We start from the raw sequence: 23445 nt of genomic DNA, 5'->3' as shown, positions 1-23445 counted from the left end.
AGGAAATAACCTGCAAGCTTAGCATTTTCTTTTATTATAAACCAGGAATTCTTGAAAATTAGGCATTGCTGCTCCGCCAGCGGCTTTACAGCTGGCTGAGCTACAAGAATACACACACACACACACACACACACACACACACACACACACGCACAGACTGTTAGAGACTGTTGGTGATAAGATTTGAATTTTGATAACGCTTGCTGACTGGGAGAAAGAAGAAAGAACATAGCAGCAACATCTGCTTTGATTCGGAGTACTTTTCTCTCTGGGGACTACTTACCTCTAAAAACACACTATTGATCATGGGGTTAAGGACTTCCGCCTTCTTGTTGCTCTGTGAAATTGAAAGTAAGAAATTGACAGATTAGGGGCTCATACCGTAAGGCTTAGCTCATCAAATGTAAGACGCCGCTTTGTAGAGGGATGTCTTAGGGAGAGGAAGGAGAGCCGTGTGTGCTTACTGGAGACCCGTGTCTGCACCTTCCTGCACCTGTGATCTCTAATTCTACCAGCAATCCTAGGAGGAGGCTGATGCTGTGATAAGCCTAGGCGCTAGATGAAGAAATAGCAATCCTGAAGGCTGAGCGACTTGTGTAAGTTCACATTGCTAGAAAAGTAAAGTCAGATCTGTTTAATTGTTGGAAATTTGTAGCCCATTGGATCCTGTCTTCTATGGGCACAACTTGCCTGATACCATCCTACACCCAGACCAGCTACACTTGGAATGCTGATAGTGAATTCGTCATGATTTTTATTATTGTGTTTGAAAAGTTTTTTTGGTCTTTATGTAGGCCAGATTGGCCTCAAACTCATGATCCTCCTGCCTCATGCTTCCAGGGGCTGGGATTACAGACATGTATCATGCCTTGATGCACATTTTAATCAAGGTATCTATATAGCTTACTGAGATTTTTATTCTTAGGAATTTTATTTTATTTCTTTTCATTATGTGTATGTGTGTATATGTTGGTATGGGATATGTGCATGTGAGTGCAGCTGCCTTCAGGGGCCAGAAGAGGGCATCAGATTCCCTGGAGCTGTAATTATAGGCAGTTATGATCTGCTCTATGTGGGGGCTGGGAACTGAACTCAGATCCTCGGCAAAAGTAGCACATGCTATTAACTACTGAGTCATCTCTCCAGGCCCTGAGCATTTTTCGTTTTTTTAAATTTTAGCTTCATATTTTGGCTTTCTCAAAATTCCCAGGCAGGTTAAGTCCCTCACTTATTTATCCTAGTAGTCCAGTCTGTCTGTCCTTTCTTTGTTCTCTCTTTCCTTCCTCCTCCACGTCAGCTGCAGATACAAGTCTTGGGTCTATGTTATCTACCAGAAGAGCAACAAAGTGAAAACATCCTTAACTATAACTTCCAAATACATCTGCAGAATCAGGTTTGAAAAGCACACGGGTGTGTAAAGCATGGAGAACAAACTCCTATCTCTCCAGAAGGCAGAGACGCTCATTATCCTTAGGTATATTACTCGGCTGTCAATCAGCACTCTTCCCTGTCGAAACTGCCCAACCTTCTCCAACAATGAATCACAAATGGGGCAATCATAGCGGGCTGCCCTCCCTCACCGTACCTGGGAGGCTCTGTGGCAAACAAAAGCATATGAATTAAATATATCTTCCCAGAGAAGCCTCCCTTCCTTGGCCTTCCTCTACAGAGGGTAATGCCTTGCTGAGGAAACCACAATGGTGCCTTGCGGGAGGTGGGGGAGAGAACCTCTTTTAAAAACGCACTCATTGTAGCCAGCAACCAGAAAAATCCATCACAGGATTTGCTTTCATGTTTATGTGATTATCGATAATCCTCTAAGAGATCATCAAAATGAGGGCAGTAAAATGACAGTGGTTTTCAGAATCAATGAGATGTGTGGGCAATTTAAACGGAGTCTGGAGAGCACTACACACTCATTAGCTCCAAGTTATGAAAAATGGCTGTTTGGGAGGACAGAAACAATGACAGATGCAAACGATTCGTCATAGCTGTAGACGGGCTTTGTCGTGGTGATGCCATGCCTATAAGCTCCATTTCCAGATGTAGCTTTCACCGTCTCCAAATAGACAACACATCTGCTGATTTTTGCGAAACCAAAAATGTTTGTACCTGTGTTTGTATCTGTATACAATTATGAGTCCAAGCACATACCTACCTGCTGGGAATGGGGCTCAGCCAATGGAGACCCTGGCTTAGGAACAGACCTTGGCTTGGTCACCTAGGGCTTATTAACAATGCAGAGTCTCGGTCCTCAGCTCACCTAGACTGACTAAGAATCTGCATCTGACCGAGGTCTCCAGGTGGTTGACATGCATGGTAAGGTTTGGAAAGCATTACGCTAGAGTATGATACGGTACGTGGAGAGGAGAACACTGTCACAAACATTACCCACTCCAGGAGGAAAGCCTGTTTATCACACACCATATAAAACCCACAGACACCCCCGGGACACCAAACAGTTGGTTATCTGTCTGATGCTCCATAGACTGCTGTGGGGAGCTGTGAGATCAATGAAGAGGCCCCGGGCGAATACGGTCACTTCTCTGGGACTTGGGTTCCTCTGCTAGTGAGCTGCAGATTGTGAGGAAATGGAACAGAAGAGGTTGGGGACCTGAATGGATGAGGCCAGCCCTGTGTAAACCCACCATTCCCACCAAAGCTCGTCATCAAGTAACTTGGAGTATAGGAGTGCGCTTCATCCAGCCTGTCATACCAATGGCTTCTATCTCTCCATCATTCTGCTTACAGACAACGACACACCACTGCTGAAAGCCTCAAGTTAGATAAGATCATGATCCGCCAAGCAAACCAGACTCCTGGCAGCAGTATGGATCGGTGGCCTGTAGCTCACCCTCCATTTATAGAGTCACTAACAGAGGCGTGGGGACAGATTTCTTTGAAGGACTGCTCTTGACCTAAAGTGCAGTTATACTACAGCAGCTAGGTAGTCTGCAGGACACCAGCTTGTCCCCAGTCACTGCTGAGTGGACATCTGACCATCTGACCCACGCCAAGGGTCTTTCTGAAACCTCTCACCCAGGAAAAAGGGATATGAAAGGAGAAACATACTTCAGCAGTGTTTCAGAGAGCACGGGATGAGCTCTATTTAGGTCCCCAAAGCTGTTCACAGCCTTCGACTGCCTTCTGTCCATAAAGACCCCATTTATCTGAGTAATTTATAACCCACCCCTAGAGGCCTAGGAGAGAGCATAACCCTGGTTTTAGACTTCTGGTCATCCTCAGAAAACTGTACATTGCAATTAGAAATACCCTAATTAAAACCTGTCTCCTGTGTCTCTGGGAAGGATCAGATCTTGCATCCAGGACTTTAAAGGGAAGTAGGGAACTTAAAGAGGAATGTTTTCCTCTTGTCCTCAAAGGTGGGGCTTTATAATATGACTGCTTTCTCACCCCCATGGCATGTGTGTAGTGTGGAGGGGGGAATCACACATGTTTGCATGTATGTGAGGGTGTGCGTGCATGTGTGTGCATGTATGTGTGGAGGTCAGAGGTTAATGTTGGGTCTTCCTCAATCACGCTCTACTTTATTTACTGAGACAGGGTCTCTGGCTGAATCTGGAGCTAGCCAATTTGGTTACTCTAGCTAGCCATCTTGCCCAGGGGACGGAGGGAGCCCTAGTCTCCCCCCAGAACACTGACATTACAGGTAGGTTCTAGGGATCTGAACCCAGATTCTCATCCTCACACATCAAATCCTTTATCAACTAAGGCATCTTCCCAGCCCACGAGGACTACCTGGGGCAGAAAAGGACAGAAAAAGACAACCTGGATAAGTAATCAGAAGCCACACATTGAAATAAATGCAGTTTTTCAAAGCTATTATCTTGACAACAGAAACACTTAGATGTTAATTGACATTCTGTTTTTCTTTTGAAACTCTTATCATATGTGACTTATAAGAGAGAGGGCAATAGTGAGTGATAATATTTAAATTTAATTATATTAAAAGAGATTCTTGAGTAGTGAAATCATAGATAATAAGTAATGGAAAGGAACCTTCATTTGACACCCATTTTTCTGATATATGAATAAAATGAGGTCCACAGAAATCTGACCACTCACCCCACAGCTCAGATGTCTGAAACAGCAGACTAGAGTCCAGACAGACAGACAGAAGACTGGAGTCCAGACAGAGAGACAGAAGACTGGAGTCTAGACAGACAGACAGAAGACTGGAGTCCAGACAGACAGACAGAAGACTGGAGTCCAGACAGACAGACAGAAGACTGGAGTCTAGACAGACAGACAGAAGACTGGAGTCCAGACAGACAGACAGAAGACTGGAGTCCAGACAGACAGACAGAAGACTGGAGTCCAGACAGACAGACAGAAGACTGGAGTCCAGACAGAGAGACAGAAGACTGGAGTCCAGACAGACAGACAGAAGACTGGAGTCCAGACAGAGAGACAGAAGACTGGAGTCCAGACAGAGAGACAGAAGACTGGAGTCCAGACAGACAGACAGAAGACTGGAGTCCAGACAGACAGACAGAAGACTGGAGTCCAGACAGACAGACAGAAGACTGGAGTCCAGACAGAGAGACAGAAGACTGGAGTCCAGACAGGCAGCAGACTGGAGTGCAGACAGACAGAAGACTGGAGTCCAGACAGAGAGACAGAAGACTGGAGTCCAGACAGAGAGACAGAAGACTGGAGTCCAGACAGACAGACAGAAGACTGGAGTCCAGACAGACAGACAGAAGACTGGAGTCCAGACAGACAGACAGAAGACTGGAGTCCAGACAGAGAGACAGAAGACTGGAGTCCAGACAGACAGACAGAAGACTGGAGTCCTGACAGACAGACAGAAGACTGGAGTCCAGACAGGCAGCAGACTGGAGTGCAGACAGACAGAAGACTGGAGTCCAGACAGAGAGACAGAAGACTGGAGTCCAGACAGACAGACAGAAGACTGGAGTCCAGACAGACAGACAGAAGACTGGAGTCCAGACAGACAGACAGAAGACTGGAGTCCAGACAGACAGACAGAAGACTGGAGTCCAGACAGACAGACAGAAGACTGGAGTCCAGACAGGCAGCAGACTGGAGTGCAGAGCCCAAACAGATAGACAGCAGACTGGAGTCCACAACTCAGACAGACAGACAGAAGACTGGAGTCCACAGCCCAGACAGACAGACAGCAGTCTGGAGACCAGACAGACAGACAGACAGCAGACTGAAGTCCACAGGCCAGACAGAGGAGAGCCCTAGGCTGATGGTGTTTAGAGAGGCGATCTCAGCCTGATTTTTGCAAACAGCACGACACAGATCTACGTATGGCGTTGTCTCCAAAGGTGTCATGTTCCTGACTTCTCCTCATAGCTCCACCTCCCTAAAAAAACGTAAGAAAACGGTCCAAACTGTACTCTTACCCCGACAGTGGTTAAAGAATTTGTAAACTTCTTTGATAAGGAGGCTACTTCATTGCACATCGCTGTGGTTAATCTGAAATAAGGAAAAAGAAGTTTGGGGGTTTTCAATAAACTACAGTAACTTAACCCTCGAGACAATGATTGACGTGAACTCAGTCTGACATCAAAAGGACAGCACGTAAGTTTGAAGTCACTCCACAGAAATGAGCAGTTTTCCTCAACAATCTTCCGCCGGTCACAGTTTTCTTTCCAGTTTAATTAAGGAATAATCCGCTAATTAAATTGCCCTCTTTTTAGAGTCAAAGCCATGTGCAGGGAAATATCAAGCTTGAGCATCATTTTCATAGGACTGGAAATTCAGGCCAGGTGGCTTTCCTCCAGTATCTGGGTCATTTTAAAATAATGGATGCTCACCGAGGCACTTAATCACATGTTATCTAATGGCTAAACTGAGCCTGCCAAGTAACCTGCATGGGACATACAGAAGCAATCGAAGAAGGGGGATTAAAACTCAGGCATTTCACACACACACACAAGCACACACACACACACACACACACACACACACACACGCACACGCACATGCACACGCACACGCACACGCACATGAACACTTTTTGGCGCTAGGAAACAACCCAGGGTCTTGGATATACTAAGTGAGCACTCGACCTCTCCGCTCCCCTTTTAGCACTGACCTGCCTTGAATTACAGGAGATCCTCCTGCCTCAGCCTACAGAGAGCTGGGAATATGGGCATGCTCTAGCATATCCAGCCTCTCTCTGTATCCTGATTACGTTTTTACTACATGCCTCAAAATCATGATCCCCTAGAAAATGTCTTTAGGACACCTCGAAATTCAAACTTTACTTTGGCCATTCTTCCAAGTCTTTACTCCAAGAAAATAAAGCAAGAAAGACAAAATTAGTAAGAATGTTGATCCTAACACCACAGATGACAAAAATTGAAAACAATATAATGGCCCAACAATGTGTGTTCTGTCTAATTTTGTCCTAACAATCAGAGTGTGTAATTTATTTTTATTTTTATTTTTGTGTACATTGGTGTTTTGCTATGGGTGTCGTGTCCCCTAGAACTGGAATTACAGACAGTTCTGAGCTGCCATGTGGGTGCTGGGAATTGAACCCAGGTCCTCTGGAAGAACAGCCAGTGCTCTTAACCATGAAGCTATCTCTCCAGCCCGAGAGCGTGATTTAAGGGTGATTAAAATGCTATTAGAAAAAACGATAGCTCCAGATTAAAAAATCTTACATGTTACAAGAGCACTAAAGTCAGTGAAAGGTTTGTTTTCTTTTTTGATAGCTAGGGACTCTATCTAACACACATATTCAGAGTTTTCTTTGCGTGTATGTAGGTGCATATATGTGCATACACCACATGTTGGGGGAAGGAGGTGTGTGTTTCCATGTGTGTGGAGGCCAGAGTCAACATCTGAGCCTTCCTAAATCTTCCCAACCTTCTTTACTTATTTATTGGATTTTCAAGACAGGGTTTCTCTGTGCAGCCCTGGCTGTCCTGGAACTCACTCTGTAGACCAGGCTGGCCCCGAACTCAGAGATCTACCTGCCTCCGCCTCCTGAGTGCTGGGACTAAAGGCATGTGCCACTGCATCCAGCTGCATCGGCCCTTATTTTCTGAAACAAGATCTCTCATTGAACATGAAAACTTGCAGGTTCAGCCCTGGGGGTCCCCTCTCTCCAGCTCTCCAGCTCTGAGATGACAGGTGTCTGCAGCCTCATCTGGCTTTTTGTAAGGGTGCTGGGGGTTGGAGTCAGCTCCTCGGGTGAACACAGCAAGCAGTTTCCTGAATCAGCCATCTTCCCAGCCCCACCCTCCCTTCCTTCTGTATGTTGCTGTGGAGTAGACCTAGGACCTCCCATGCATTAGTCCAGCCTTGCCACTAAACTACACCCCCAGGCCTAAGTATCAGGCTTGATGAACTATGTGGAGGCATCCATCCATCTGAAATTGGTTTGTAGGCAGCCCCATGGGCCAGGCCAGGAGACGGCAGAGAACCATGCTGTGTGTTCTTGGGCAGATGGTGGAAGGGCATTCACTGAACTGACCAGCTGGGGGTTGGCGCAGCTTGGGACAAACAGGGCAGGGAGCCAAGAGGTGCTAAGAGCAAGGTCCCAGGATTCATGCCCTGGGACTTCTGGGCCTCAGCCCTCCTCCTTTCAATCCATATGGCAAAGATAGAGTAGTACTTAGATACTGTCCTCAGCATTTCAGAATCTTCCTGTTTTGCCGTTCTCTTTTCCTTCCATATGTTAAAAAGTACATGATCTCTCTATAATTGTTGCATAATATAGAATTTCTTTCTAAATACATAATTTGCCTTGTCAGATGTAGTAAAGTTAGCGAGCTGGCAAGGTACATGCGGACAGTGAGTGAGGTGTGTGTGTGTGTGTGTGTGTGTGTGTGTGTGTGTGTGTGTGTGTGTATCCTGATGTATTTTCTTGGGGGCTACTTTGGCTTTCTTGTTTCAATAATAATGGCATGGTATTTGGACACCAGCTAAAATTCCATGTCATTATTATATATAATTATACACATAATAGTTAATGACTTATTTTTAGCTCTGTTTTCTATTTTCAAGAAGATTCCTCACTGTTTTCATGTGTTCATATATATATATACACTTATGTATATTTGTGTTTGCATAACACTAGATAAACTAATAACAACTGTTTATTAAAGAACATAAACTACAATGTATGATGCAGAAATGCAGCCTGCAGAGAACTGGCTTGCATTAGTGGCTGTCATGCCCAGAAAACAGACTATACAGGCCAGGTAAAATCTCTGGAAAGGGTGGTGTGTGTCTGCCTACTTTTGTGCATGTAGCTGAGGAGTTACATTAGAGTATCCTTTCTCTGTGGGTGTAGCATGAAAGAAGAAATTCTCTCAATGTTCTGTGCTTTGAAAACTTGGCTCTTGTTCACACCTCTGAATGATTTAGTGTGCTTCCTTTTTCTTTCTTTCTTTCTTTCTTTCTTTCTTTCTTTCTTTTTTTTTTTTCAAGACAGGGTTTCCCCGCGTAGCCCTGGCTGTCACTCTGTAGATCAGACTCACAGAGATCCACCTGCCTCTGCCTCCTGAGTGCTGAAATTAAAGGCAATGTGCCATTATTGCCTGGCTTAGTGTGTCTCCTCTTAAATCTCATAAACAACTCCTATGTTATATTATTATTATTATTTATTGCTGTATAATACATTTCCTAAGGGAGTCCTTATATTTTAAAATGACCATAGAGTAACGAAACAGTTGACATGAAAATATAAATCTTCAGTTGCTTGGAGTATGTGCATATGTGCATTTTGAATGGCATACACACATGTGCACACATGTATACATACACACACACACACACACACACACACACACACACACACACACACGGGCATGAGCATTCACACATGCAATTAAAAAAGTAAGAATTAAAAGTGGCATTAACTTTATCAGAACTTTTGCTTGGTCCTGAGCTGGCTTTTCCTCTTCTTGGCCATGAAGAATCAGCTCTGCAACTTTATGGAGTTGCTCGATACAGCGCGCCGTTACCTCAGCCAGGCTTTCGATGGACAGCATGTACACTTCCTGAAATGAACGCACACAAGAGAATTAGTCACTAATCAGCCTCTTTTCAAAAATTCCTGTCACACTGAAAAAAAAGGACATGATGCCAAGCATGTACTGTATACTGAGCTACACCCTGATCCCTAGATGATGTAATCCTGTGTCCGTCTATAACTCAAAGGGTGGAGTGATGGTTTAGTCAGTAAAAAGCTTCTGCATAAGCACGAGGACCTGAGTTTGGATCCTCAGCACCTACATAAATACTACACACCTTTAACTCTAGGACTGAAGGATAGAGAGAGGCTGATCCCTGGGCCTCATTGGCCATAGACAATTGGTGAGCTCCAGGTTCGGTGTGAGACCTTGACTCAAAAAATAAATAAAAAATAAATAAAACAAGGTGGAGAGTGACTGAAAAGGATTAGAAAAGTCAACCTCTGGCCTCTGCACAGAGACAAAGCATGCATACAATATGTGTGTGCGTGTGCATGTGCGTGTGTGTGTGTCTGTGTGTGCGTGTGCGTGTGTGTGTGTGTGTGTGTGTGTGTGTGTGTGTGTGTGTGCTACCACGTCCCCAGGGGTAAGACAAGCCTAGTCACACTTATGTCCTCAATAATCAGAGTGACACTGGGCACACGATAGGCAGATAGTGAGTTAGGTTCGTGAAGGAAAGATGAACAGAAGCACTTCAGTGAACATGTTCCCTTGGAGTGATCAACCTTACTCGCTTTAAAATTAGAATCTGGCGGAAAGAGCAATTATTGCAGATGACTTTTGGGGCATGGGCAGGACATACAGTCTATACCTATAAATTAAACTGCGGAGAAGAAGCCACCGCAATGCAAGGTTTTCAGGAAAAAAAAGCTTCAATTACCCCATTAGTGAGGGAACATAAAGACAATTTATAGTAACACATTTGCATATAAGATGGAGATTTACTGTAAAGATAAATCAATTATGCTCTGGAAGATCTTTCTGCTTTTAAATTACGAAGTTATGGAGAAAAGCTACAAAATGTATGGAAAGCTCAGCCATACATTGTCTTGGAACAGAGAGACTGGAGTGTCTCTTGCACTCTCACGTTTGAGAATGTAGGACACGGTGTAAATGGAAAATGGCTAGCCTCACCTGAAACGGGGCTGCTCAGAAATTACCATTGACAGCCGGGCGGTGGTGGCGCACGCCTTTAATCCCAGCACTTGGGAGGCAGAGCCAGGCAGATCTCTGTGAGTTCGAGGCCAGCCTGGTCTACAGAGAGAGATCCAGGACAGGCACCAAAACTACACCGAGAAACTCTGTCTCGAAAAAACAAAAAAACAAAAAAAAAAAAAAGAAAAAAAAAAAGAAAAGAAATTACTGTTGACAACTATGGGTGACGTGGAATGGATTTACCTCTACAGTCTTAGTTCCTTTCTCCCCCATTTTGTTTTCTTCGGGTTCTTCGGCTCGCCCTTCCTTTTCGTCCTTCGTCTCTTCCTCCTCTGACCTTTTGGCCACGTCTATTGACACCAGGCTTCGATCCTCTTCCACCCAGTCATGGGCTTTCTTCATGGCCTGCAATGGCCCCAACCAAACAATACATTTACCATGGGAACGTGAAAACCAAGTCATTTCAAGCCGGACCCTCCAGGGTGGATGTGTGGGGCCATTCCTTAAGCTCCTTAGAGGGCAACCTTGCTGTTTATAGAAACTGTAAACTAGGAGAAGAGGGCAGAATGGAAAGTATGTAGAGACCATCGAAGGGCCTGAGAACTTTAAAAAGGGCATTAAAAAGTAATTATTCATTTTTATTTGATGTGCATTGGTGTCTTGTCTGTATGTCTGTCTGTGTGAAGGTATCAGATCTTGGAGTCACAGACAGTTGTGAGCTGCCATGTGGGTGCTGGGAATTGAACCCAGGTCCTTTGGAAGAGCAGTCATTGCTCTTAACTGCTGAGCCATCTCTCCAGCTCCTAAAAGGGGCCTTTTAAAATGCTATTCAGATGAGAATAAAAATGACGGACACTCTGTAACCATGTGCTCTTCACGTTTCATGGTCAGCGATAAAAGACAGACTGTTGTTTTTCTTGTATAGGCTGGAAGTTAGTGAAGGGTCATGGCGAAAGCGAACTTCTTCATGTGGTGGTTTTCCTAATCATCTCAGAAAACAACGTATAGCGATGGAAGGAAGAACCATGGCTTTGCTTCTGATTCACTGCAGAGCCTCCAACCTCTAGGGGGAGCAGAGGCCGGGAGGGCAACATAAGCAATCTGTGACCTACAAAACCGTGCCTACCTGGAAGCTGCAGAAACCATCTCTCCAGCCTTGTCTGCGGCTTCCTGAATTCAGAGAAGAGGCAGACTCATCAGGAGCTCATCTTATGCTAAACTGACTTACCTTAAAGCCTCTGTGTCAAAGTCTAACACGTCGGAATGGTGTGTGTGTGTGTGTGGGGTACTTGAAGAGATTAGGGGAGAGACACCCTAAAAAGTCCTCTTTGGGGGATAAAGGCTGACCCACACAACTGAGAAGTCCCCGCACCCCCTTCCAAGCAGTGGCGGGCGCTGCAAGGAGATGAATGAGGTAATTTCCCAGTGTTCAAGTCCCTGACCTGCCAGATCGGTGACCCCTAACAGAGAGAAAGACATTACTCATCTCGCCACCTCTGTACCTCATTCCGCCCTTCCTTCCCGCGTTATAATAGGTGAGTGCCTATGCAAACCTCTGCTAAGTAAGGTAAGAGGAAAGAGGAAAAGGAGAGACGAAAAAAATTATGTAGCTTTGAATAATTAATGGTCAGTGTCTGCTTAACAAATCCCACGGCAAAATGCACTGTGATGCTAGAGGAAGCTGGAATGCCAGAGGTGGACGGTCCTGAGACGTGTTGGAGCAGCAGCAGCTCCCTCTGGGTGGGAGGAGAGGTATGAATCTCCTCTCTCTAAAACGGGCGTGTCTCTTTAAGAGGCAGGGCTAGGAGCAGAGTCTGGAAACGTCCCCTGGTGATTCCCCTTCACCTCACTTTGAAGATAACCGTCCTCTGACAGAAAATTCTATTTCCCCGTGAGAGGGTAACCGACTTTCTCAAGGTCACGAGATAATTACTAGTAAAATTACAGAACGCAGGTCTCAGAAGTCCTGCATGCATGCTGTTGCCTCCTCAGACCCTAATTACCGACCTCAGGCTCCCCTCCCTCCCCTGTGCCATAGGGTTCAGGTGTGTTTCCATGTGGATCTGTGGAATCTTACCACTGAGACCCGATCTCCCCAGCCCCTTTTCAAACCAACGACGACGACGGCACGGGAGGGGTTGGTTCTGACCTTATTGAGCTTGTCAGGTGTGGCGGCCACGTGTAATTCAAACAGGAGTTCCGTGAGCATGCTAGCAAATTCTTCGCCCTTTTCTTCTAGGCCTGGAAACAGAACACGACAGAAGTAAGACGCGTGCTTTATTTACTTTTCATCCTTCAGGATGTGGCAGGTCTCCTGACTCTGCAGCCTGCACACGGAGCAGCCTCAGGAGAGGCTGTGGCGGGGTGCCCTGGGGCTGCCTGGGAAGATGGATGATGGCATGTCTTCCACGGGTGAGCACAGTAGGGAAGCGGCGGGCTGACTGGAGAGAGCTGACAAGGCCTAGCTGCAGGCCTCTGGCACCAGGGCACCCCTAGGCTGGCTCAGAGGCTGCGGAGGACACGGGGAGAGACCCTGCGTGTCTTGGGACCACGGCTCTAGTGGCCCGTCGCTAGTTGTTGAGAGAATGAGTGGACAGATGTATGACGTGTGTGTCAGTCAGGTCACTGGTACTCAGAGCGTTGCTAGGCTTCACACTCTAACTCTGGTGATGCCCAGGGAGCCCTGCTGAGGAAGGGTTGCAGGGCTGAGTGAGTAGACGTCTCAGTGGGGTGTGTGCTCTGATGTAACACCAGCTCTCTGGAGAAATTTCCCAAGGTTCCCCAGGATACCTGTGTCGCACTATAATACTTCTTAATGATCTGTTTTCTCAGTCTGGAAGATATCTAAGGACAGAGAAGAGTTTAACCCATTCCTAACACGGTGTCTAGAACACAGTAAGCGCTAAGGCAAATATTATCTGACTTGATAATCTATTGATGTATCATATGATCTATAATACAGTAATCATGAATATTTGTTATGTAGGATAATTATATTTCTTAAAATGAAAATAAATATTCCTGGTGGGCAAAAGAGCTCTGTGAAATCCGCAGTCTCCCTTTCCTCACTTGTAACTTCAAGACAACACCATCTCAAAGCTTCCGGTCGGTGCTGAAGTACTGATTCCATAATGGGCTTATTAGCTCCTTTGGGGGAGAATAAAAGCATCTGTAGTCTGGCCTGATTGCATGTGCACAAACCCCTCCGTGCAGAAGGTACCCAGGCTTATGCCAGAGCCCAGGCGTACCTTTGGGGAAGGCTAAGCCATGTGAAAAATATTATACCTAACACTTGCCTGCATTTGCTGGTTTCAGTTTTATAGAGAAATGGTTAATGGGTAGCTCATAAAGATAGCCAGGGTGGCCTGTGGGTCTGTTCAGAATGTTTCTCTTTGATCTGTTTGTTATGATCTGTAGTCTCACAAGGGAGACGAGCCGATAAACAAGTGGATAAACAGGACGGTTATGTCAAGTGGTGCGTTTTACGGAGAAATATGAACCATGGCAGAAAGACAGGGGTAGCCAGAACTTAGAAATTTTACTACAACATTTTTAAAGAGTTATTTTATTTTCATGTGTATGAGTGCTTGCTTGCACATCTGTATGCGTACCACGTGCATGCCTGGTGCCTGCTGAGGTCAGTGGAGGCCAGAAGAGGATGTTGGATGGATGGCTGTTGAGTCCAGTTGGTGCTGGGAACTGAACCCAGGTCCTCTGCAAGAGCTAGAGTCTGAATGCTTGTGTCTCCCTAACTCATAGGTTGACACCTAATCACCAGGGGTAGTGGTATTAGCAGCTGGCTGGGGCTTTAGGTCATGAGCATGGCATTCTCATGAATAGGTCAGTGTCCTGTTTAAGGGTCCCCAGAGAGCTGGCCACCATTCCCATTGGGAGGACACAGCTAGGAGATGCTGCCTGTGTCACGAGACACACCAGATCTGCCAGCACGTGGATCTCAGAGTTCCCCCTAAACTACGAGCGACAAGTTCCTGTTGTTAGTAAGGTGCACTGTGCGTGCTACTTGCTATGGAAGCCCAGACAGATCAGGACAGGAAGGGAGCTATGAAGAACCGACGGCCGTTTCAAAGCTGGAGACCCCTGAAGCCTTTGTGTTCTGATGTCGCGTCAAGTCCCACCAAACACATTTCATCTTTGCATGTTCGTGTCAGCGTGGTACAGAATAATCTACACAAATTTTCCATTTTTTGCCAACAGCTCGCTGATGTTGTATTTGGTTCCTATAGTAATTAAAACGGCAAAGATGGAGTTGGGGGGTGCAGCCCCCACCTGAGGACAGCCTCAGAGGTCAGGGGAGGAGTGTCCTAGCAACCCAGCAGTGGCAGGGACAGGTTCAGGGGACAGGAAGGAGGCCAGCGAGTGAGGTGCGAGTCCCGGGGGCAGACAGCGACAACTGCCTTAGCTGGTGAAGAAGTAACAAGGGGAAACATTGTAACCAGGAAGCTAAGTGCTCTTTTGCAGCTGTGATATCGTTCTCAGAGGAGGAGTGTGGAGAAAGCTTCCCACAGCGATGATGCAGGAAGAGAAGTGAGAACGAGACGCCATTGGCCAAGTAAGGAAGGATGGAAGGGAGAGTGAGGAGAGAGAGGGAGGAGAGGGAGGGAGGAAGGGAGAGTCCACTAAAAGCAGGTGGGCAAGGCCTCATCCTGGAACTGTCTGGTCTCCCTCAATGCGAGGCTGTGCTGCGGAGCAGGGGCCCTTGGCTGAGACCCACAGCTGGGTTCGAAGCCACCCTGCTCCTTAGCCTCAGGGCCCGAAACCAGTCACCAGACTTCTTCAGCTTACCACCCCCTGCCCCTCCAACAACCCCCACCCCGTCAACTAGGGATAATAAAACTCACCCTTAGTCCTTTTTTAAAAATCTTTCTTTGTAATTTTGGAGGGTTGCTAGGGATCAAATCCAGGGACTTTCTCACGCTAAGCAAGCATTCTATCGCTGAGCTACGGCCCCAACTCCATCCTTCCCTTTTTAGTTACTATAAGAACCAAATACAACAGGGCTGAGTCGTTCTGTAAAAATGGAAAACTACCTAAATGAATTGTCGTGCACCACACTGACATGCACACACAAGATTAAACCCATTTGGTGAGAACGGACAGTAAATCAGAACACAAGTACTTCAGGAGGCTCCAGCTTTGAAATGTGCATCAATTCTACTAAATAGAGACCAGTAACTTTCAGCATGTATTTCAGAGGGAGTGAAAAAATCACTAGAAATGGGTAAAAGCAGATGATAATAAATGTTGCAACAAGGACTACTACTGCTATTCTCGGTGTGTATACATGGCCAAGAGAACTTCCCCAAGGCAATAAAAACAGAAAATGGACTTTTAACATCTCCTCACAGCCACGGTAAAGCAAATTAGAGAGCCATGGCCGTGTGATGAGACTACATCATGCCAGAAAGACAAATCTGCAAACCAGTCTTTATTCAGTGTGCAGGAGCCCGATATTAAATTTATCTAGAAGATGACAGTTTATTATTATGCTTTCTGAGACTATCAAATAAATTATTTAGTTGTTAGAGGCTTTTAGGAATATAAGTGCATTTGTAAGAAAAAGACAGAACAGCAGAACCTGGTAAAAATGCTTAGATTTCTGCCAGAATTTTGCTCTTGGATTTTTTTTAGCGTTCCACAGATAAGATTCCTTTCTGTCATTTTTTTGGGGGGTAACCCCTCCATCTTCCTGGAGCTGTCACACGCCATGTGATGGGGTCGATTCTACAACAACGCCTCTGTTATTCTCTCCCCGTGCCTCATTAAGTGTCTAAATGACATTTATTTACTAAATTCAGTTAATGAAAATTAATAGTGTTTTGATCACCTGGAGATGCCCTTTGGGGAAAATGGATCTATTATGGGAGATAATAGGCTTTTGTCACGAACAGAGAGACAAATTTACCATTTTCCTCCTCCTAGCCCTCAATTTTCTTAAAATACCATACTCAGCACTTCAGTGTGTGTGCATGTGTGTGTTTGCGTGTCTATGTGTGAAATCCAAAAATCTCAATTTACTGAATGAGGCTCTATATTTAAATGAGAACATATCACATCGCCTGGAGCAACACTTTCTTTTAGCAGTATGGAACCAAGTTTCCTCTCTAAGCATCAGCACTGATGAGCAACATACTATTTCACTTTGAATTAGCAACAATTTCTCTGATGTCTATGAAAATATGGAGTTCTCTCTCTGTGTGTGTGTGTGTGTGTGTGTGTGTGTGTGTGTGTGTCCATGTGGGTGTGAGTGCATCTGGGGGTGTGGGTATGTGCATGCATAGCATGTGTGGGGAGTCCAGAGGACAACACTGGTTCAGTCGTCAGGCGCCTTTCACGTATTGTTCGAGACCAGGTCTCTCACTGGCCAGGAACTTCACCAAAAAGGCAGAGGCCAGACTAACTAGCCCACAAGCCTGCCTCTGCTTCCCACCTCTCCAGAGCTGAGATTACAGGAGTATGTCACTGATTCTGGCTTTTGCTTATTATATGGGTTCTGGAAATTCAAACGCAGTCCTTACACTTGAAAGGCGAGCACCTTACTGGCTGAGCCCTGAGCCCTCTCCCCAGCCCTGGGGTCCATTAAAAAAAAAATCCTTTCTGAATGACACACCCATCAGGACCAATTTCTAACTCAAGTATCATGAGCTTGAAGGATAGCCCGACTAGGGTGATGGTTAGTGCTGGAAGGGGGCATCTGTAGGTTCATCTTGGGTCCCCAATGTGAGTTGCATCTCCTGCGATAGCTCATATTTTAGTTTTTTCATGAGAAAAATGACAAGGTTGCCATCTTTGGTGACTTTCGTAGGAACATACAAACGCTCAAAAAGATTATTCCCAGTCACCTCTTTGGTATTGGCCCCTTTCTACACTTCAGTATAACTGGTTTTTGTTTTTTTTTTTTAAGGCAACGAGTATAAATCTCATTAAGGTGAAGACACAGAAGGTCAGGATGTGGGGTTAAGGAGGAAACAGTGATTAAACACGTTTCTGAATGCACAGAATAAATTTCCCTGAGCCTCAAGGCTCAAGCGCATGAGCCCTTAGGTTTGAGCTTTGATTAAAGGTGTATAATGCACCTGGGGACAAAACGTTTCTGTGACTTGACCGTGACAGTGTGAATGCTTATGATCACGACTGCCTGGTGGGGGAATGACAGGCACACTAATGAATAAAAGCTGCAGCTTACTCTGACTTTCCAGCCTCCCTGGCATTGTGTTGACACACTAAATAACACTAGTACCAGCTGACGTATTTGAGCAGTTCTGTATGTCAAGATCTGTAATATCTCTCTCTCTCTCTCTCTCTCTCTCTCTCTCTCTCTCTCTCTCTGTGTGTGTGTGTGTGTGTGTGTGTGTGTGTGTGTGTGTATTTTTTTCCGGAGCTAAGGACCGAACCCAGGGCCTTGTGCTTGCTAGGCAAGTGCTCTACCAGTGAGTTAAATCCCCAACCCCCGTAATGTATATTTTATGTATGGTATTTAATCTGGGCCTTACAACAGCTCCTGGAATCTGCAGCACTGTCTCCAGGATAGAGTGAAGATACTTCAGCAGGGCCATGTCACTTGCTCAAGCAGTTGGTGAAAAGGTTTCCAGTGGGATTTTCTATTGGTCCTAGAAGCAGCTGGCCTTGCTAGTTGCTCTGCCCATTGGTACAGGAAGCACATGTGGTGTGGCGCCTGGAACTGCCACCTGTAGGAAGGTGCCCTGCACATAGCAAATCTTGACTATCCCACTCCCAAGTGGATGACCAGTATCGTCACCGGGAATCGCCAACTTTGAGAACATCTTTTACCTTCTTAAAAGAAGCCTTGCTTCTCTTAAATATGCTCTGGATGCCTCTGGGTTCAGGTCACTTTGAATGAGAATGGCCACATAGGCTCATATGTTTAAATGCTGTCTCCAGTTGGTGGACTGGATTAGGAAGGATTAGAAGGTGTGGCCTTGTTGGAGGAGGTGTGTCACTAGGAGGTGCTTTGAGGTTTCAAAAGTCTTTGCTAGGCCCAGTCTCTCCTCTCTCTCTCTCTCTCTCTCTCTCTCTCTCTCTCTCTCTCTCTCTCTCTCTCTCTCTCTCTCTCCTCTCTCTCTTTGTCTGAAGATCAGGGTGCAAGTTCTTAGCTACTGCTCCAGCACCATGCCTGTCTGCTTGCCTTCATGTTCACCACCATAATGGTCATGGACCGACCCTTTGAAACTGTAATTCAATGCCTTCTTCTATAAATCGCCTTAGTCATGGTGTCTCCTCGCAGCAATAGAAAAGTAGCTAAGACAGGGGAAAAGGCTGTTGAGATGTGTACACCTCGTTCACTCCATGATCTTCAACTTGAAACACCTCATCCTGGGTGGGGCACTTAGAGAAAATGGCACAACCATGGTCAGAACTGTACTTCTTGTGTGGTGCTGGGAACTAAACTCGGGGCCTCATACGGCTAGGCATGTGCTGTGTTGCTAGGCTACCAGCCTCTCACAGCAAGAACTGTATTGTTCAGATGCAGTGTGGGGCATGTGCAAATACACAACTCCTACACACAGGAATTAAAGGGAATAATAAAGTTACACAAAGAAATCTATTGCAAGACCTATTCACTGTGGTCGTCAACCACACTAAACAGCATCCATACATGGGATTAGAGGGTGCAACATACACTGTAGTTGTTAGGTCCAGCAAACTGTGCTCTATTCACTTGACATTTTGCATTTATTATGTGCCGGTGATGTGCCAGGGACCATGCTGGACGCCAGAGGAAGGACGGGGTTCCTGCTCAGCAAAGAGAGGGCTATACGTCACTGTGACCAGCCCAGGTCCCCACAACGGCTGCACAGGGCATCTAAGGGAGCCCCTGAATTAAGTCAGTCTCACCCTGTTCTAAGGGCTAGTCTCAGCTGTCTTAAGGCCCAGGCCACCAGTTTATCTTGCTGTTTATTTCCCTTTACCTTGTTCTTCTGGATTTGCTTCACCCTCTGATTCTTTGGCTACAAAGATGTCTTTGATAGAAATTAGGTCATTTTTCAAGAGTTCTAGCTTCTCTCCATCCAGCGAGGCTAAAAATGACTGAACCTGAGAAGACAAACAAACAAACAAACAAAAACCAGGTCAGCGTACCTGTCATCGTTTCTTCTCATGAGCACAGACCAGGCTGGCTTTGAACTCACAGAGGTCCACCTGCCTGTCTCCAGTTTTCCCAAGGCCTAAGTGAGTGAGCAGCAGTGTGGGAGCTAAGAGAGGGCTGGCTCTACGTCATCCACAGCATCAGCTTCCCAGGCCTCCATCTTCCCAGTCTTTTGTTATTGCTACTCCTGTTATATCACAGCACACCGTCCAGACCGGCCGTGAACTGACTTTATGGTCCAGGCTGGTCTCGAACTCGAGCTCCTCTTGCCTCAGCTCCTTAATTACTGCTATAGGCACGAGCTACCACACAGGACTGATTATCTTGTTCCTAAAGCGGGCCCCGCACTTTCTTGTGATCCCTTGTTCGATAAAGAACCACCACGAAGAGACTGTCACAGGACAATGGCGGCGGGAACTCATTCATCAGAGTGGTTAAGACACACTTGGGCCGCCACACGGCTCAAATATCAGTCCCTCTTTCGCTAATTGTCAACCTTGTGTAATGAATATTCTGATGCCTTGGCGCTATCTGTGAAATGGGGACTGTTCATATCTACCTTACAAGGTCACTTTGATCACTGCAGCAGAAGAACTGACTTAAGACATTGTGGTGCTCAATAAATGAAATATCTAACACACACACACACACACACACATCCACATATATTCTTATTAAACATGACTTGCCCTGAGTTTACAAAAATGCCCAAAACACATTTTCCTTTTCTGAGTGCTAAGTGTCTAGAGAAGTTTCTCGGCCCCTTTGGGGATTGCATATCAGACATCCTGCATATCAGATATTTACATGATGATTCATAACAGTCGCAAAATTACAGTTACGAAGCAGCAGTGAAATAGTTTTATGGTTGGGGGTCACCACGACATGAGGAGCTGTATTAAAGGGTCATAGCATTGGGAGAGAACCACTGGTGTAGAGGAAGGAAGCCCATGTCAACCAGTATCAGCCATGAGTGGGGGAAGGGCACAGCAGGGTCACAGAAGAGGGAATTGTCACCCTGCCTTGGGGGAGGTAAGGAGCAGTGCAGGGAGAGCTTGGGAGAGGAGGCTCTGCTTGGACTGACATCACCCCTGCTCGCCTTCAGAGTCTCTCTTTTTTGACAGTACCCTCTGCGTACATGTCAAAACAAGTACAGATGGCCAACAAGCCTCTGAAGATTAATTTGAATTTCCAAATTGGTCACAGGGCATGGGATATCATATTAAAAAATGAGGTGTGACTGTAAAACTGTAAGTTTTTGTTTTTTCATTCTGCAAGTCAGATTCCTGCTCTGGAGGGAGCACCAGCAGAGGAGCTCAGTCCTCCCCGGAATAAGTTTCATTGCTCATGTGGTAGTAGATCAGCACATCAGGCTAGGAGTCAAGCCTGGCATCTAGGCTGACAGACTCCATTTTCCCGAGTGTTTACGCACATCACGGGGTGCTATGCACCTGTCCAAGGCTCTGGGAGGAAGCTTGGCAGGAAATCATCACAAAACCCATTAGCCACACAGTTCGGCAGGTAAATGTGCCCTGCTCTATGGCTCCCGGCCAGTCCTTTTGGACTTGGCCTTCTGAGAGCTTTCCTTTCACTCATAGGCTTCTGTTTCCACCTCTGAGTTTACTCCATTCTGCCACAGTGACGTGCGCTGAATTGTAGTGGGATTCAAGAATAAATAATAAATGATCATGTATTCTTCAACACTCGAGGAATGCCATCTGACTGCTTGGCACTAGGTAGAGTATTGTTCAGGTCACACACGGGTACACAGGTGTTTTACAGCCCTCGTCCATGAAGAGAAAAAAATGCAACTGAGTGTAACGGAAACGAAATGATTGGTTCTTCCCATTTATCACGTATTGCACTACCAGGTCTGTCTTAGAGTCAATCTGACTATTTATGATTGTGGGTGTGCATGAGGGTGGCGTGGTGCGGGTGTGTCTTAGAGTCAATCTGACTATTTATGATTGTGGGTGTGCATGAGGACGGCGTGGTGCGGGTGTGCATGCCGCGGTGGGTGCATGGGTGTTTAGGCTGTTATGTGACGGCAGGGTCTGAACTCCAGTCCTCAAGACTGCGGAGCAGGCATTTTTACACACTGAACCACCTCTTCAGCACCGATTCTTCCTTTCTCTTGTGGTGCCCGAGTCTCGGCCAATGAAATAAGAGTGGACATAATGAGCGTCCTTTCTTGTCCACAGCTTTCCAATGGGAGTGTCCTCTCTACTTCCTTGGGTTGATGGGACTCAGAAGACCATAAAGCCAGAGGATGGTGACATGCAACACTCCTAATTGGACTTGGACACAAGGGAGTCCCCTTCCACTCTCCAGGTTACTGGGTGGGCCTCTGTCCCAAGCTGTGCCGAGGTCAGTGTGAACCCAGCAGGTGACTTAGAGGTTGCTGCTTGCAAGGGGCTGTGGGTGGAGCTGGAACAGCCCTGTCTCCCTTACCTATGCACAGCAGTTTGAGGTAAAAAGACAGCTGGAGACTGAAGGGGCAGAGTGGAGGATGGAATAGGAATTTGGGGAGACTGAGAATTCCAAGGGGGACCTCAGCCTTCCAGGTCGGGAGGAAAGTTTGTCAAGGAAGAAAGAAGACTGAAAGCTTCAGTGGTTTGTTTCAGAGATTCTTTAACTTTTAAGGATGGGTTACATGTAAGATCGCCCGACAAACATAGGCAACTTAGTTAAATTTGTGTTTCAGACACACAATGAATGCTTTCTTAGTTTAAGGGTGTCCTGACTGTTTCACAGGACGTCTTTATTGAGAGTTAAATTTTAGCAAGCCATCCTGGGAGTTTTTTCTCTATTGTCTGTTTTTGAGGTGGTTGAGGCTTGAACTCAGGACCCCGTATATGCTAGGTAAGCACTTTACCTCACCCCAAATTACAAAGGCCTTTAGCCCTTTCCTTATTCACTTTATTTTTCACATGTATATTTGTGTGTGTGTGTGTGTGTGTGTGTGTGTGTGTGTGTGTGTGTTTGTGTAGAGGGCAGAGATTTTCTCCCTCCACCACGTGAGTTCCAGGGATCAAACTCAGGTCATTAGTACTGGTGGCAAGAGTCTTCCCCCGATGTGCCATCTTGCTGGCCCTTGTTTTCAAATTTAAATTGAATTTAAATCATTTATTTTCAGTGCTAGGGACTGAACCCAGGGCCTTGTGCATGATCTATTCCTGAGTTTTATCCTCAGTCATTTAAAAAAAAATTTTATTTACGTTTTAATCTAAGACAGTCTCCTTAGGTTGCCAAGGCTGGCCTTGAATTCACTCTGCAACCCAGACAAGCCTTGAACTTGAAATCACTCTGCCTCAGCCTCCTCAGTAGTTGGGATTCAGGCCCAAGCCACCAGGCTCCTCCTTGTATTTATGGGGCACGATGTGGCGATCTGACATGTGTACACACATGTGTACATGAGTGTATCATGCCAGTGATTGTATCTATGAACACACTGCCTCACACCGTTTTTTGTGGTGAGAATGTTCCAAGTTTATGCTTTCAGCAGTTTGGAAGTCTGTGCATTTCCATTGCCCACAGTCACTGTGCTATAAATACATCTCTGTGGTAGCCATTGTATGTCAGTCATTAGCTGTGCCTGAAGCCCTCAATAAGGGCTTCCACTTATATTCTTGTTGGGGGCCTGTGTGCTTTAATCCCTGAGTACAGGAAGCTGCTTGCTGACCAGGTACCCCACTCTGGACTGTCACAGGAGTGAAAAAAAAATAATTTCTGCTGGTTTTCATGTATAATTGTAAGACTGCTTATGACAGTACCAGACAGAACTTCTTAAAAGTTCTGCACTCCTCACTGAATGTCACAGAAATCTCCAGGCTGGGGGAAGAAAGCAAAGCTTGTGGGAATGATGTACAAAGAGAAGATACGGTCCCCTCTAGGATGTTCCCAAAGGCCCCTGTGTTAAAGGCTTGCTCCCTAGCTTGGAGCTACTGGAAGGCGGTAGAGCCTTTGTGGGTGGGGGGCAGGGAGAGGTGTTAGAGGGGGTTGTGAGGCCTTGGCCTTGGCCTCTTGCTCTCTATTGCTTCCTGAGCCTGAGTGAGTGGTGTGGCTCCACCCGACTGTGCTGTCTTGATATATGCTCCAAAGCAACAGGGCTAACTCATCATGGACAGGACCTTATGTAGCTCACACCTGTAATCTCAGCACTCGAGAGGCTGAGGCAGGAGG

At 46.1% G+C, this 23445-nt stretch overlaps 1 protein-coding gene across 1 annotated transcript in view; it reads right to left on the bottom strand.

Annotated features, from left to right (window-relative positions):
* Fam114a1 (family with sequence similarity 114 member A1) overlaps nt 1–23445 on the bottom strand; it is a 72057-nt gene that overhangs the window by 3218 nt on the left and 45394 nt on the right. The window contains exons 8-13 of the mRNA XM_059275900.1: nt 19088–19211; nt 12289–12380; nt 10383–10544; nt 8872–9011; nt 5397–5469; nt 284–337 (exon numbers count right to left, since the gene is read on the bottom strand). Coding sequence (XP_059131883.1) covers nt 284–337; nt 5397–5469; nt 8872–9011; nt 10383–10544; nt 12289–12380; nt 19088–19211 — 645 coding nt within the window. The remainder of the gene's footprint in view (nt 1–283; nt 338–5396; nt 5470–8871; nt 9012–10382; nt 10545–12288; nt 12381–19087; nt 19212–23445) is intronic.

This window comes from Peromyscus eremicus, chromosome 10 (genome assembly GCF_949786415.1).
Source record: "Peromyscus eremicus chromosome 10, PerEre_H2_v1, whole genome shotgun sequence".
NCBI lineage: Eukaryota > Metazoa > Chordata > Mammalia > Rodentia > Cricetidae > Peromyscus > Peromyscus eremicus.
This window is presented reverse-complemented; position numbering and strand designations above follow the sequence as displayed.